Raw genomic sequence first — 12,576 nt, 5'->3', positions numbered from 1 at the left:
TGTACCACCGCACCCGGCTAATTTTTGTATTTTTAGTAGAGACTGGGTTTCACTGTGTCAGCTAGGATGGTCTCAATCTCCTGACCTCGTGATCCGCCTGCCTTGGCCTCTCAAAGTCCTGAGATTACAGGTGTCAGCCACCATGTCTTCACCTGGCCTACCCTTGGTAATCTTGATAAAGATTCATGTAATCTTTATGTGAGATCTCAAAAAGACTAGGGTAGATAGAGGAAAAAGATTAGCTCTATGACTTGCATTCACACATAAGAAGGTATTTAAGCTAATAACACCACATAGCTTTTATCCACTGGGACTGCCCTACATGTCAAAAACATTAGGCACATTGTGAGCCTTATCTCATTAAAAATTCTCCTAACAACTCGATAAGGTAAGCAGTGATAGTACTATTTTACAGATGATAAAATTCAAGCACCAAGAGTTTAGAAGAGTTTATCAAGGATTTAGAGTTACTAGACAGTAAGATAGAATTAAACAGCAGGTTTGTCTGGGTCCAAAGCTGTGTTTTGTTTAGTTTTTCATTTATTTCTTTAACTCTAAACATTCCTAAAAGGGAAAATTCATAAAATATGTCAAATTAACTTCTGTCAGTGTCATAAAAGAAATTGAGAACAGGTTTTTAATATTTAAATAAAGAAAGCTATACAATTTGAAAAGAGAATTGACTGTAGGGGGTGTTAGATTCCCAAAAACAACTTCTATATTTATCACCAAGTATAGAAATAAGATTTTTCTAAACTTGATAAGCTACAAACGTTTTATCATCTTCTGAAGTAATGTAGATGTTTACTTTAGCACTTCACCTGCTTTGCATTTTGTCAATATTTTGTCCAAATAATAATTTAGGATGAATTTTGGCTTTGAAAAGATCCACATTTTCCTGATCAACTGTATTGACTTTTATGCACCAAACAATATTATACAAATACTTTTCAGCACACAAGATTATCAGGGTCCCTGTCAATATACAGAATTGAAAAGAGAAACAATATAAATCCAGGAAATACTTGGCTATCGACCTGGGGAGATAAGTATTGAATTGGGTAGTTTCTTCTTTATACTGCATTTCAACACTTCCTTTTTCTAAAAACAAAACAAAACAAAAGATTCAGAAGGTTCTATGGTATCTCCAATAAAGTAGTCTCCTTCTTAACCTCAGGGAATACTTTTCAAACCCCCAGTGGATACCTGAAACCACAGATTGTACCAAACCCTGCATATACTATGTGCATATTTTTCCTTCTTTCTTTCTTCACAATTTTATGGAGAGAAGATTAATTTTACTGTAGATCTTAGTAATCTTACCATAGGAATTAAATTATTACTATTAAGTTAAAAACCTTCACCTTTTCATGAAAAGGAAGGCCTTATGGCCACTCTTTGGTCTTTCCTTGACATATCCAAATTGCCAGCATGACTACTCTTGTGCTTTGAAGACATAATTAAGTAAAATAAGAGTTTCTTCAGTGCAAGCACTGTGATACTGTTAAGAGTCACTCTGATAACCAAGATGGCTACTATGTGACTCTGGGTCTGTGTACTATCCGTAACATGTACAGTGTGGATACACTGGACAAAGGAATGATACATGTCCCAGGCAGAACAGAGCAGGACTGTGAAAATCTTCATCATGCTACTCAGAATAAATTTAAAGTTTATGAATGTTTTATTTCTGGAATTTTCCATTGAATGTTTTTGGACCCTGGTTGACCATAGGTAACTGAAACCATAGGAATCAAGGCCACAATAAAACGTGACTACTCTGCTAGCTTTATCTTATTCTCATTACATAAGTTTTTGAGTTTCAGACATGAGTTTTCAAACAAAACTATTTGTATACAAATTTCACATATTAACCTACTTTTTGATCATGACGTCCTGGTGGCTGCATAATATCTATACAGATGTTATTTAGGGAGTAATTGTGTTGTAATAAGGGGGTTTCTGGAACTTAAACTGAAGCAATATTCTCGGTGGAGTCCCTTATTTTTATTTACATTGTATGTTTTTGGGGGTGGCTAGAGTAGCTAATGAAAATGATGGGTAGTGGTAAAAGGCAACAGGCTAAGGCACTCAGTAACTTACCCACTGTGTTGTGTTTTTTCCTCTTTTGTGCTGCTTTTTTTGATGTTAACTCTTTACTTCTAAGCAATAACACAACTATCCTCTATTATAGCTTTTTCTATTCCTATTTATAAATTTCTTTCAAGAAAATATCTTGAATGCGTTGAAGTTCAACGTAAATCCTTATGAAAAGCATACTCAACCCACTATAAACATCCTTGTACTTGCTGCTTCCCCTTCACATTTCTGAAACTGGTATCAGTATTCTTATAGTCTTACAAATGGCAACTGTCATCAGTGACCCATCTCCTTATTCACACTGGTCTGCTTTTCTTCTCTTTTTGTTGGATCCCTACAGTCATATTTTATAAGAAAATAATTTGTATTTTCATGGAGTACCTGAACTAAGTATTCCAGACCAGGAGGGCAGTTAGCCATAGGAGTTGGCCCTGGCATCCATGTTACTGGAACAGGCTGACTTGGCACAGGATATTTTCCAGGCTGATAACAGACAGGATGGGTACCACCAATTGGCTGGTACGAAGGGAAGGTCCCGGGTTGCTGTGGACTGTAGTATGCCATAGGCAAGCCTCCTGGGTAGCCTGCATCTGGAGGGACAGTTGTTCCAGGGGGTCCTGTGTTCAAAAGAAATCAAAGTGTTTTACATTATTAACACTACCAATTAGCATAACTTTTTACATGAAATAGATCACATGACATCCATTTAAAAATAACAATTGTTATTCTATTCTGAAATAAAAAAGATGGAAACAGTATTGCAACACTGCAATGTTTAATCATAAAAGTGCTTGTTTTTACTATGGTTAGAACATTTTCTCTGTAGATTTCCTCCTTGAAGAAAAACATATTCTTACCTAAATATAGGTTAAACTGTAGTTTCTTTCTGAAAATTACTGCTTTTCCTCATACTGTGTGTATAGGCATGTAAATGGGTTTTTTTGCATATCTGCTAAAAAATTATTGGATTTTCAGTCCAGATGACAGTTGAAAGATGTTAGGAGCTGAGAGTCACCTCAGGTTCACATAAGTATACCAAAAGAAACAAGACTAGAATAGTAGAAGCCCAATTTCGGCAGTGCTGTTGAAGCTCCATAAATGGTGTTATATTTCCCTAAGTAAACTCAGTTTCGGGAACTGTAAGTCTATAGGACTAGCGAATCTTCTGTCTTTTGTAATCAAAGAGCAATGCCACACAGCTTTGTAGGGAAGAGATTGACATCTTCTGGAAAATGTAGACAGTTGGGCCGAGCGTTGTGGCTCACGCCTGTAATTCCAGTATTTTGGGAGGCCAAGTGGGTGGATTACCTGAGATCAGGAGTTCTAGATCAGCCTGGCCAACATGGTGAAACCCCATCTCTATTAAAAATACAAAATTAGCCAGGTGTGGTGGCACACACCTGTAATCCCAGCTACTCTAAAGGCTGATGTAGGCGAATTGTTTAGAACCTGGGAGTGGAGGTTACAGTGAGCCGAGATCGCGCCACTGAACTCTAGCCTGGACAACAGAGCAACATTCTGTCTCAACAAAAAAAAATGTAGATAGTACCATAGGCAGGGGTCTTTGAAAAGGTCACTCTTGCAGAATGAAAAATTCACTTAAATGTGATGAGATGGAGATTATGGTCTCTATCAGAGTCACCAAAGAGCTGGGTCCTGGATACCACTTAGATCTGGAAGAAAATCCTTTTAGAGAAAGCTATGTTGACTATGCAAAAAATAAAATAAAAGATAATAAAACTTACTGAGCTCTTTTCATATTCCAGGACTTGCTCTAACAACTTTACAAGAAGTAAATCTTGTAATGTTTACATCAACCCTATATAGTAGATACTATTATTATCCTAATTTACCGAGGAGAAAACTGAGTCATAGGGAGGTTACGCAACTTGGTGAAGGTCATTAGCTGATGTGCCAGGACCAGAATTAGAATTCCAGCATTCTGACTGCAGAAACAGCCTTAAGTACATTATGCTAATATCCTCCCTTGATCAGAGGCAAGGACAAAGGGTACCCCAGAAGTGATTCTATGGAGGGCTTTGGGCTTAGATTCTGGAAGGCTGGAAGGGCATCTCTAGCTAGCAGCTATTTTTAAGTCCTTAAGTTCTACCCCTTCACCTCCATGGGACATTAGTCTGGGGTCAACCAATACTGTGAAAGCCAGTCACCATCAGGAAGGAACACTCCCTGAGAGTTCCAGAAGTTCTTTGGGATGAAAAATAGTGCAAAGAAGGCATTTTCTGTAAGGGAAACTAAACAGAGGCTCAGATTCCCGTGATATGAACATTAGAGGAAGGAGTGGCCTTTGAAGCTGATAAAGTCTAAGACATTTTAGTTACTCATAAAAATGCCACTCTTAATAGTCATGAACTGTGAAATTCTCCCAATTTTATCTGAAAACAAAACCATGAGATAAATCAAAGATTCTTTTATCTGTGAAATATTCCTCAAGCCCATTTCAAGGATCAGCTTCTGTGCTTGCTGCTAGAAACGTAAGACAGAAAGACACAGAAACACATGCCTATATCCAAGGGCAGCAAGTTCTGTGGAAGCTACAAAGATGTATAAGAAAAAGTGAATGGTTGTCTTGAAGCAAGTAATTGGCATAATCATAGGTAGACGCATAGTATGTAAAGGGATTAGATAGGAGGAATACCTAACCTATGCAGAGAAGGTATACTATGATATAAGTGCTAACACACTAGACCTAGCCAGCATCTCCATGATGCGGAAAGGTTTTACAGGCAAACAGATAAGAACAAGCAGGTGCACAGAGGAGGCTCACTACTGCAGGACTAACGGCTGTGAGTGGAGATTTAGCAGAGAAGGCTAGAAAGAGAGGATGGAGTGAAGATTATGAAAGACCTTTAACTTGATGCCAATCAAGTGGAAAGTAAAAGGATTCATTTTACATTTAGAATTCTTTATATATGAGGTCACATTAGGCAGGAAGTCCTTGCAAGGGTCTGAATAGAAGGGTGATTTTGGTAAAAGGAGCAGAGAGTAGAGAAATGGTCATTGACATTTTAAGATACAGCATTGACTTGGAAGTGGATGGGATATGAGAAAAGATTCTCAAGTTTCTGGCTTGGGATCCTGTAGGCCTCTAATGCAGGAGAAGAATAGAGGGGAAAAAATAGAGTTTAGAAGCAAGATAACAAAGGGGCTGGTGATCATTTAGTTTGAGATTCAATGGTTTTTCACAAGAAGCAGTCTATAGGAGGTTGGAAGTGCAAGTTTAGAGACTAGTAGACTGACATATCTGTGAATTTCATCACTTATGTAGTTTATAAGTGATGAAAGAAAAGGAAATCTTCAGTATTAACAAGATCACTTAGGAGGCTGGGCATAGCGGCTCACGCCTGTATTCCCAGTACTTTGGGAGGCCGAGGTGGGCGGATCACGAGGTCAGGAAATCGAGACCATCCTGGCCAACTGGTGAAACCCATCTCTACTAAAATACAAAAAAATTAGACAGGCATGGTGGTGCATGCCTGTAGTCCCGGCTACTTGGGAGGCTGAGGTGGGCAATTGCTTGAACCTGCGAGGCAGAGATTGCAGTGAGCTGAGATTGTGCCACTGTACTCCAGCCTGGCGACAAAGCAAGACTCCATCTCAAAATAAAACAAATAATAATAACAACTTAGGAGGGTATGTAAAAGGAAGGGTGACTGGGAGAGAAGGGAGAAGGAGATGGGGAAGGGCAGGAAGAAACAAGGGAGTAGACCACAGAATTCTGGAAACAGCAGTTTTTAAGGGTAGAGACACAGAGTTTTTAACAGAAACTGAGAGAAGCAGACTAAAGGAAAAATAATGGTAATAGGAAGCAATGCCAAATTAGAGTTAAGTGAGGAAAAAAGTATAATGTATTTGGGAAAAAGTGAAGGAAAGTATGTATTTAAGTTTGTCATGAAGAACATATTTTAATTTTTATAAGAATTGTGTTTACAAGTACTCAGATTAGACTAGAAATCAGATATCCATACCCTCTTTTTTCAACTGTCATTATAGATAACAATACAACTAAAAATCATATAAATTATCTTAAGAATATTAATCGTATCACTTCAATGAGTAAATGATTAATCTACCATGCGCTTTTAATTAAAAAATACCTTATACTATAAAACTTGAAGAAAAAAGAAAGAAAATAAATCAGAAAGAAATAAATAAATCAGAAAGAAAAATTAAATCAGAAAGAAAATTAAAATATATATTTTGAGGCTATCCATATAGAGATTATATGTTCAAAAATTAAATTTATATTTAATTTATTTAAAAATTAAATACATATTTATGTAATTGAACAATTTTTGTTATAAGTATGTAATATCCAGAGATAAAAGAAGCTATGGAAAAAATATGATCAAATTAGGTGTGGGAAATTAGTATATTATGCTTTTTGATGTTTTCATAAGAATTCTGATTGCTTCTGCAGAAAAACAAAGCAAAACAAAACAAAACATGTTTAATTTTGTGTAACTATATCATCTGAAACTTATGTAAATAAAGACCTCTGTTATGGAACTGTCCTACCAATACTGGTGCAAGAAACAATATCTAATAGGATTTGAGTTTTCTTAGTTATTTTGAACATCAGGAAATCATTCCATTTTCTCCTTAAAAAGACTAAATATAACAAAGGTTTCTTTACTAACTATTCTCTTAAGAATAGTGGATAAAATTATTTTTGGTGAGAACATATATGCAAAACTATAATGATAATTTAAATTATGTAAAGAAATTTGGATGAATTCATTAACACTACATATTTCAAGTATAGATTTCAAGATTCTTAATGTGACTCTGACAATTTTTGTCAGTCTTCGTAAGTTTACAGTCCAGCCACTAGGTGGTGGTCAGAGCTAAATTTTGCTATATTTTATAACAAAATTCATTAGTTGTGTGGTCTGCACTGTAATATTTTTACAACTTATCTTGTCATTTAATTTGAAGGATGTAGCCTACTCTCTTGCTGAATTATTGATATAGAAGAATAGACATATGTTTTATCAGATGAGAATATGATGTATAACCAAGGTTTTTCTCAGGAATGGTGAAGTTTCTGTTCTAGTAGAGTCCAGATTTTTGGATTTAGAGTAATCGTTAAATATAAGATAGATCCTGTATATCATGTTTAAAGTCACTGAAGTGACATACAGGGAAACTGTCAGATAAAGCATGACTATAATTTAATAATTTAATTTTTAATACCTTGGACTTAGGAAAGGTTGAGCTATTAATGAAGTATGTTACTATGGACTTTATCCTCATAACGCACATACACATTAGGAAAAGAGAAAAAAGGGAAATCCTGATGCTTTCAGAAAACCCTGTAGGTGCAGAAGCTACCTGAGGTGCATGGATCATATGCCTAGAGCCAAAAAAAAATACAAAACAAACAAACAAATAAAAAAACCTTTGCCATTATCTTGTACATATCAAGGTTTTTTTTCCCCTTTCAGAGCGTAGCACAATGGTTTCTACTTCTAAATATACACTTAAATATATATTTTTTAAAAATATTACTACAGTATATACATCATTACGTAAGTCATTAAAATGTATTTAAATACAATACTAACTGAAACTATTCCTTGGCCAAAAGTAAGGGCATTTAATTTTTAAAATTTTAGACTTAGCCAAATTACTTTCTAATGATCACAATATCTCAAATTTACACTAGCACTGTGTAAGTAGTCATCCTCCCAAGATATCACCAGTAGTGCATTCAGACTTAAAAATATTTGCCAGAAAGATAAGCTCCTTTATCAGCACCCATGGCCATTCAATGCCATTTCTCTGCACATCTGCCATGTGCCTCATGCATGCCTCATACCAGACTTTCATGACCATGTACTTACTACTTTTGCACATATGATTCTTCCTGCTAAGGATAGTCCTTTCCCCCTTTTCTTTGCTTGTGAAATTTTTATCATGACAGCAAAACTTGATCTCCTTAGTCAGGGCTTTCCTCAAATCCCTGGCAAAGCCAGATACTGTCTTCTGTGTCCTTACAATATTCTCTTCATATCCCCATATAGAATGGAGAGAATGTCACCCAATATTTGCACAACTTCCTTCCAAAAGCCTGTAAATCCTATGGCTACAGGAATATATATCTATATATATACACACATATCTACACACACACACATATATAATTATTTTTTGAGACTGAGTCTCACTCTGTTGCCAGGCTGAAGTGCAGTGGCATGATCTCAGCTCACTGCAACCTCCGCCTCCCGGGTTCGAGCGATTCCAACTGACATATAGTAAACTACATAGCAGCCTACCAGCATCCAATATTTATTTACTTATTAAAATCAATCAGTTAATTTGTTAACTTAAAAAGCAATTTATTCATTAGTATGCTTTTTAGGAAGGGAGAATATCCTTTATCAATATTTAACCTACCTGGTACAAAATGAGAACTGTATTCAGGAGGGGCATCAGGCCTTGGATCTGGTGGTTTTGTCTGATTTTCCATTTCACCTGCAGGCTGTTCAGGGGCTGTGGGTACTACACCTTCAGGGAAAGAGAAGGGGCATGACTTACAAAGAAAACAATAATATGATGACAAAATGTATCCATTTTTTTCTTACTGGTATGCATCAAGCAATATAATCAACTGGAAATGTACTTGTAAGATTTCTAATAAAAAGAATTCATCATATATTAGACACTACCTATTAATAAATTTTATGAATTTTCAAACTGAATATAGATTTAAAAATAGAACTAAATAATTATATTATGCCTGTGATCAAAGCAGAGCTTTTATACTAGTGGTTCAACTGCCCCAATGCTCTTACCTACAAAGTAAATTCCTTGCATAACAGCAAAAGTTATTTTTCCCATTACCTCATACAGAGGACACAGGCATTTATAGAGTGAAGTTGATGTTTTTCCTAATTCTTTTTGAAAAGTACTGTCTTAAAAAATTCAAAACATAACACCATGAAGACATAATGGCTTAATAAACAGTGTTGTCACACACAACTCAATTAGCAATAGTTTAGTCTACATCTCCAGTGACTCACATTTTCACTGTATTCTTTTTAAAAGCAATCTAGGTCACAGTAGTGGCTGCAAGGGAGGTAGTAATGTCATTTTCACAATGTTGCGCCTTGTCTTCTTATTGAGATTAGAGAAGTTTCTCTCTGGGCTTACTATAAAATAAGTTCTGAATTTCCTAAACAACTGGTTGACTTTTATCTCCTAGCAAACAAAAATCCCGTAAATGTGGTTCTTCTCTCTTTATGTAAGTTACTAGAAAATACAAGGCTTACTTTCATTCTCCTCTACCAAGGCAGGATGTTGCCAAAGGCTCTCTTTGCAGAACTGCTTTCCTACTCTTGCTTTTTATATTATCTAATTTTCCCCACAAACTTCAAAGATTATTCAGTAGATATGTGCCCCACTGTCAGACCCTTTTTAATCCTTTTTGACAATGATAGGAATGTCTGTATGCATAAATAAATATATATATATGCACATATATACACACACACATACACAGTCTTCAATGTTAAATAAAAAAAAAATTCAAAACAAAATAAAGTCCCCCTTTAAGGAAAATAATCACATAATTCTGTTTGAAAATAAAGCGTATTTAAATTTATTCACAAAAACTTACCCGACATTTTGTAGAATTCCAATTAATCTGAAAAATAAAAAATGTTAATGCCTTTAAAATATATACATAATAAATAGTATTACTACTCAGTGACACAGGTAAGGATTTCTGTAATTTTCTTTAGTCTCCAATTACCTTACGTTCATCCCTTCATTAACTCAACAAATACTTAATGAGTACCTATTATGTATGAGGCATTATTATAGATGTTGAGAATACACCAAACATAAAGCAGACAGACACTCTGCTGCCCACTGTGCAGCAGTTTATATTATAGTAGGACAAGATTTAAAAAAACATGTCAACAAACTAAGTTTAGATAGTACAGTTATGAGGAAAACAATATAACAGTCTTAAGAGAAACATGGATGATTAGTTCTGGGAAAGCCTGTCTCAGGAAGTGGCCTTTGAGCTGTTTGAACTATGAAAAATAAACATCACACTACAATTGTGGGAAGAGAGTTCTAGGAAGATAGGAAATTAGTGCAAAGGTTCAGAGATGGCAGTGAGCTTGGGATATTCAAGGGAGAAAAAGGGAAGTGGTTAGGAGTGACTGGGCCACAGTGAGTGAAGGGAACTGAGGTAAGTCATGGAGACAGAGAGGTCTGATCTCATCAGAAGGTCATGGCAAGGTGTTTGGCATTTCTGGTATTTGGAACTGGGAAGTCTAGAGGATTTTGTCAGTGGAGTGATCAAATCTACTGACACCATACAGTGAGAGCAAGAGTAGAAGCGGGGAGCCGTGAGGCAGGACAACAGCAATCCAGGTGAGAGTGACGCCAGCTTAGACAGGGAGGTGACATTGTGGAGAGTTAGGGGTGGTAAGAGGCATGACACTGTTTGGAAGCAGGGCCTCCAGGAGTTGCTGATGGACTAAGGTAAAGAGAGGAATGGAAGAGGGTTCTGAGTTTTAGCCCAAGGTAACTGAGTTGATGGTGATGCTATTAACACAACTCAAGAGGAGGACAGTAGGGGAATAGTGGGGATGCAGGAGGGTAAGAATTGAAAGTTTAGACTGGAGCATGTGATGTTTAAGAAGAGGCCGGAAGAAGATAAGATAAACATTTAAGTTAAAAATATGTATGGAAACATTATGAGAATAACTCAGAGATGGAGACTAGAAATTGAGATGAGATTTGAATCAAGGAATGAGGATGAAGGTAAAATTTTCTGAATTTAGTCAAGCAAAAAAAAGGCTATTAGAAGGGAATTTCAATATATCTGAATTTCTGAGCTCTGAGTAATGACAACAAGAAGAACATCAACAAAGGCTGTAATTTACTGAATGCTTATCAAGTGTTAGGCAAAGGGCCCAATGCTTTTCATATATAACAACTCTCTAATGTGTAAATAGCCAGCCCTGCTAAAGGCAAGTACTTCTGAATCCTAAGCCTACGTACTTTTCAATACGTGATGATGTTTGTAAGAATGCAGTCATTTGTGTTGTCCAAGTGCAGTAAAAAAGTATCAAGTTACAGTAGATCAAAGAAGCATTCAAACACCAAGACTGAGTCATCAAATGGGCACTGAGCTGACTCAATGAAAATTGCCATGGTATGAGTCAATATGTAGATTCCCAGCTGAAATGATTATCTTGCCAATATGGGCTAAAGTTCAACCAGTCTTGGACCATCTCCACTCACTTCTGGAGCTGGTGTTTGTTGTACAGTGCCTTATGTGTCTCGAAGTTTAAAATATATATATATATATATATATATATATACATAAAATATTTATTTTATTGTATTATGTGAATGTACCAGAATTTATTCAGTCTGAATAAATTCTGGTATATTCACATAATATAATAGTACACTGTAGTGAAAACAAATTACAGCTGTGCCCATTTACAGAGATGAATCTCAAAATTACAACACAACAGAAAAAGCAAAGCATTGAAGAATACATATAGTATGATTCCATGTAAGAATGTTCAGAAGCAGGAATTCTAAACAAAACACTTTTTCTGATAAATATATGGAGGAAAACTTTTAAAAAATGCTAGGGAATTAAAAACACAAAATTTCAGAAAAGGGTTAAATACAAAGAAGTAATGAGGGGCAGCTGTTTAGCAGTGGCCCACAAAGAGCTCTAAGTTCCTGCCAATGTTAAAGTCCTATTAGGGTGGTATGAACAAGGCTAATGTCTTGTTATTAGTTTCTAAAGGGTATGTACATGTTTAAAATACATATTTACACGTATGGCATTATTTCACAATAAACAAGAACCATTTGACAGTTATACGTTGAGTGTGACCTTCTTCTAACTAACGGTCTGTTGTTACTTTCTATGTTAAGTCTGGAGATTGCAAACTATCAAGGAGCCACAGAGAAAGTAATTACAACAGATTATTAAATGCCTTAGTGAAAAGAAGCCAAATGATTTTATCTATCTGTCCACCTATCATCTATCTATCTACAGTGGCAAACTTTTAACAATTGCTGAATTTCAGTGAAGAAATACATTTGAATATTAATTTTTAAATATTTAATTTCAAAATAAAACTTTGAAAAATACAGAATTCTGGACTCCAAACCGGAAGTAGCACCTCTGGGGTGCAGTTCTGGAAATCTTTACTTTTAACACAGTCCCAGGTGATCCTTATGATCAGGCAGGTCTGAGACTAATTCAATGTAAAGAAAAATAATAGTTCTCAACCATGCCAGGCATTATTAAGAGTTCAAATCTAATTCAAATAATTGAATAATAACTTGAAAAAATAAATTAGCAAAATTTTAGAAATTTATATAGTTGTAATACTATATATTTGTTGCTTTGTAATAAGCAACAAATCTCGATGAGTTTAAATAAAAGAAAAATACCTACATATTGCCTCA

The 12,576-nt window shown here is 35.5% G+C and overlaps 1 protein-coding gene across 8 annotated transcripts in view; it reads right to left on the bottom strand.

Moving 5' to 3' along the window:
• Window positions 1-12,576, bottom strand: part of PLSCR4 (phospholipid scramblase 4) — a 59,551-nt gene that overhangs the window by 23,803 nt on the left and 23,172 nt on the right. For 4 of the 8 annotated variants that reach the window (XM_032264078.1, XM_032264096.1, XM_032264106.1 and 1 more), the window contains exons 2-4: window positions 9,740-9,766; window positions 8,518-8,628; window positions 2,482-2,717 (exon numbers count right to left, since the gene is read on the bottom strand). In XM_032264078.1, the coding sequence (XP_032119969.1) occupies window positions 2,482-2,717; window positions 8,518-8,628; window positions 9,740-9,746 (354 nt within the window). In that variant the 5' untranslated portion in view covers window positions 9,747-9,766. Of the gene's footprint in view, window positions 1-2,481; window positions 2,718-8,517; window positions 8,629-9,739; window positions 9,767-9,919; window positions 11,412-12,576 lie in introns of those variants that run through there. The other 4 variants (XR_004264490.1, XR_004264496.1, XM_032264121.1 and 1 more) reach the window with 2 other exon arrangements.

This window comes from Sapajus apella, unplaced genomic scaffold (assembly GCF_009761245.1).
Source record: "Sapajus apella isolate SASKATOON/1434 unplaced genomic scaffold, GSC_monkey_1.0 scaffold4, whole genome shotgun sequence".
NCBI classification, from domain to species: Eukaryota; Metazoa; Chordata; class Mammalia; order Primates; family Cebidae; genus Sapajus; species Sapajus apella.
The sequence above is the reverse complement of the archived record's forward strand: the minus strand, read 5'-3'. Positions and strand labels throughout refer to the sequence as shown.